The sequence below is a fragment of the Sinocyclocheilus anshuiensis genome, unplaced genomic scaffold, assembly GCF_001515605.1.
Source record: "Sinocyclocheilus anshuiensis isolate Anshui unplaced genomic scaffold, SAMN03320099.WGS_v1.1 scaffold985, whole genome shotgun sequence".
NCBI classification, from domain to species: domain Eukaryota; kingdom Metazoa; phylum Chordata; class Actinopteri; order Cypriniformes; family Cyprinidae; genus Sinocyclocheilus; species Sinocyclocheilus anshuiensis.
Window position 1 is genome coordinate 566,396 of NW_015557117.1, and position 3,604 is coordinate 569,999.

The 3,604-nt window shown below is 37.2% G+C and overlaps 1 protein-coding gene across 4 annotated transcripts in view; it reads right to left on the reverse strand.

Annotated features, from left to right (window-relative positions):
* LOC107677758 (nucleoprotein TPR-like) overlaps window positions 1-3,604 on the reverse strand; it is a 38,979-nt gene that overhangs the window by 12,536 nt on the left and 22,839 nt on the right. For 3 of the 4 annotated variants that reach the window (XM_016472777.1, XM_016472779.1, XM_016472775.1), the window contains exons 43-49: window positions 2,814-3,010; window positions 2,606-2,677; window positions 2,422-2,513; window positions 2,224-2,333; window positions 911-1,009; window positions 660-819; window positions 481-590 (exon numbers count right to left, since the gene is read on the reverse strand). In XM_016472777.1, coding sequence (XP_016328263.1) covers window positions 481-590; window positions 660-819; window positions 911-1,009; window positions 2,224-2,333; window positions 2,422-2,513; window positions 2,606-2,677; window positions 2,814-3,010 — 840 coding nt within the window. The remainder of the gene's footprint in view (window positions 1-480; window positions 591-659; window positions 820-910; window positions 1,010-2,223; window positions 2,334-2,421; window positions 2,514-2,605; window positions 2,678-2,813; window positions 3,011-3,604) is intronic. The other variant, XM_016472776.1, reaches the window with a different exon arrangement.

A 3,604-nucleotide genomic window follows, 5' to 3' on the forward strand; every position in this document is an offset into this window, starting at 1 on the left:
CATGTTTAGCATGAGAATCCAACTCTTTAACAGTGTAAATAAGTCAGAATTCTTGAAATAGCTTTAGACCTCCCCTTTAAAAATCATGTGTCAAGTTCTTTTATTGCTAAATTGCTAAATCTAACTACACACAAAAATGTTAAATTAAATAGAATAATTTAAGTTTTTAAATTAGTTTTAAGTATCTAGAAAGTATACACATACAGACATTTAGACTATGGAAAAACTGACAAAGTGGTTCTTTGTTTCACAAGTGCAACTAAATACACTAAACTACTCAAGGTTTTTATTTCAAGAACTTCTTTTAATTAGGCTTGTTTTGTTAATGATGTCAGGATAGTTGTATCACACCAACAAAATAAGAAAATTGGGAAACAAAAACAGAATTGGGTCAAATTTAATTTTTAATTATATCTGAGAAATTAAAAGAACCAGAAGAAGAAAAAACAAAAAGCGGCAAGTCTGTGAAATGGTGTGTACCTGCGGAGCTGGATGTGGGCTCTTGACTGGTGGAGGGCAGGCTGGCATCATCGGTCGGCTGTGCGGATTCCAGCTCTGACTGGCCCTCTAGACATGCCTCACTACTCGCCCTACACACAGATAACACAATTACTACAGCCCCACTGAAAAAACTGAGCCACTCAGAAGTGAGTGCCCACCCTTCACTCTCAGCCTCCCCTACAAAAACGTCATCTCCATCATCCCCTGGGACAGCTTCTCCTGGTGCGGTTAGACTGGTGGTGGTCGTGCTGACCATGGGAACCGACTGAGAGGCTGTCTCTGACACATCAGAGGGGTGGCTCTCTGTGAATACCGTCACTGTCAAGACAAATGAAAGGACGAGAGCAGTTAGGTTTGAATAAAACATATCAACCAAACAAATTTGGCATGACTTCCACTAGCTGCTCACCTGGAGCAGCCACTTGTAGAGGAGTGGTTGGGACACTCCTGCCTCCAGACTCTTCATCATGAGCAGGCAGGAAGAGAGGACTTTCATACATGCCCAACCCTGAAGAATGACAGGGAGAATGTCAGGTATTACTATGTTCACAGTAATTATAATATTTACTAGAATTATTACTATTATTCATTTTCAACTAATAAAACAATTTTCACATTTTCAAGTTGGAAACTCTGAATGTTATAAAAGCTCTGACTTATTCCATTTGACATAATCTGAAATGCAAAATTAAGCAATCGAATACTTTGCTGTCATCATGAAAATGTAGATGGATTCATTTAGCATTATGAGCACTACAGATGTATATTGGTCGTACAATAATTACGATTATTTTCATTTATCGTATCTAATGATAGTGAATATTTAACTGTGCATGCACTTTCCCCCATTTCCCCCTTTTTAACTATGATCTAACCCTCACTTAACTTCTTTAAAAACACTGATAATAATTTAATAACAGTCATACATATTTTTAGAAAAAAATAAAATACACATTACATGGATAGTCATGAAATGTTTTTTAAATGGTTGTAGTTTTTTAAATTTAGACAAAATCATATTGAATTTTTACATCAGTCACTCATCGTAATTTATAAATATACTGTTTATAATTAAAACATGCTAGTTCACAATGCATTAAAACCATTCAAAAGTTTGGGCTCAGTAAGGTTTGAAAAGTGTAAGTAAAAGACATCTATAATGTTACAGAAGATCTCAAATAAATGCTGTACTTTTCAAAACATTCCATTAATTAAAAAACCCTTAAATGTATCAGTTTCCACAAAAATATAACTGTTTTCAACATGGATAAGAAATGTTTCTTGAGCACCAAATCAGCATATTAGAATGATTTCTGAAGGATCATGTGACACTGAAGACTGGAATTTCTAGATTTGCCATCACAGGAATAAATTTGTTTCTAAAATATATTAAAATAATGTTTCTGTTTTAATATTTCAAAATATTACTGTTTTTACTATATTTTTGATCAAATAAATGCATCCTTGGTGAGTATAAGAGACTTTCTTCAAAAACATTTAAAAAATCGTACCGACCACAAACTTTTGAACAGTATTCATTACTATATCATTTTTCATTTAGTAATACACTACTGTAAAAACACTGTTCAGTGTTGCCATAGAAACTAATACGTACAAAGGACATGGATGGCTCAAAACCAGAAACTCTAGGTTGTCATCATGTAATCAAGGTAATTCGGAAACAATGTCAAAGCAGCGTTACTGCGTCGTGTTTGTACTCACCTCCATGTGTGGCCAGATGGCTCAAGTCAGAATGAGAGGAGCTGGCCTGGGGCATCATATCCTCAGGAGGGCCGAAACGGAAGCGAGGAACTCCGGCCACCTGAGGGGAACTGAGATGAAGGGATGCATCATTAAATCAAGATGCTTAATGATGTATCCCTTTATGCTATAAATGAGTAAAAAGCTGCTGTGACTCACTGAATGGCCTCTGCAAAGCCATCTGTACGGTGTGGCACCACAAGGGTGGGAGTGCTAGGAACCATTCTGTCATCATCGTCAAAGAAGTGTTGCTGAAGGACCCAAAATACTCTGTCAGAAATTATGAAGCACTAAAGACACAGGATGTTTATATTGGTTACACAAACACACAGAGTTCACTCACCATGCTTCCGATTCCAGGCGTGAGCTGGGGTGCACGACTCATCGAGGGCCGTCTGCTCTGTCCAGACTGCCTCTATCCAAAAGAATAGTAGAGTCATCAAAATTATGTAATACAGAAATGGAAGTATTGAATTTATGTAGTGACCAGGGAAACAAATAAGAATTCTCATGTTTGAGCTGCTTTCAAGTATGGGACATGGGCTATATACCTGCATGATGGGGGGTCCAAGCTCAGGGACGGGGTGGATGTTGAGGCGTGGGGGCGGGGTGTGATGTGGTCTCCGGGGGGATTGGGGAAGACGTGGGCCCAGGGAGGAGGTGGTGGTGGTGGTGGTGCTGGGGACTGGCTGGTGCTCTCTCATAGGCTCAGCAGGGAAGGACTCCAGGGTGCTGACACTAGCTTCACCTGTGAACACACAGGAAACTTATTCAGATTCATTATTCATTCATAGATTTGTCACTTATTCCTAAAGGCGCCATATTGCACTCTTTCATAGTCTAGACTTCTTTGTATAACCCTTTTTCCATGATGGTCTGAGTGGACTGAACAGGGAAACTGTGTTAAAGAATACATTAACATTCAAACATTTGGGGTCAATAAGATTTGTTTTAATTTTTTTTAAAGAATTAATAGTTTTATTCAGTACGGACACATTAAACTGATAAAAAGTGACAGTAATGACACGTATAAATGCTGCTGATAATGAAGATTTCAATTTCACCTTTTTTTTTTTATCTGAACCATTTATTCATCAAAGAATCACACTATAACAGTTTCCACAAAAATATTAAGCAGCACAACTGTTTTCAATATTGATAAGAAATGTTTCTTGAGCAGCAAATCAGCGTATTAGAATGATTTCTTCATATGACACTGAAGACTGTAGTAATATATTAAAATAAAAATACATTTTAACTGTATCGTTGAGCCAATAAAGAGCATGAGACTTCTTTCAAAAAAATAAAAAAAAAAGAAGTCAATGATGTACCCTTCAGGGAT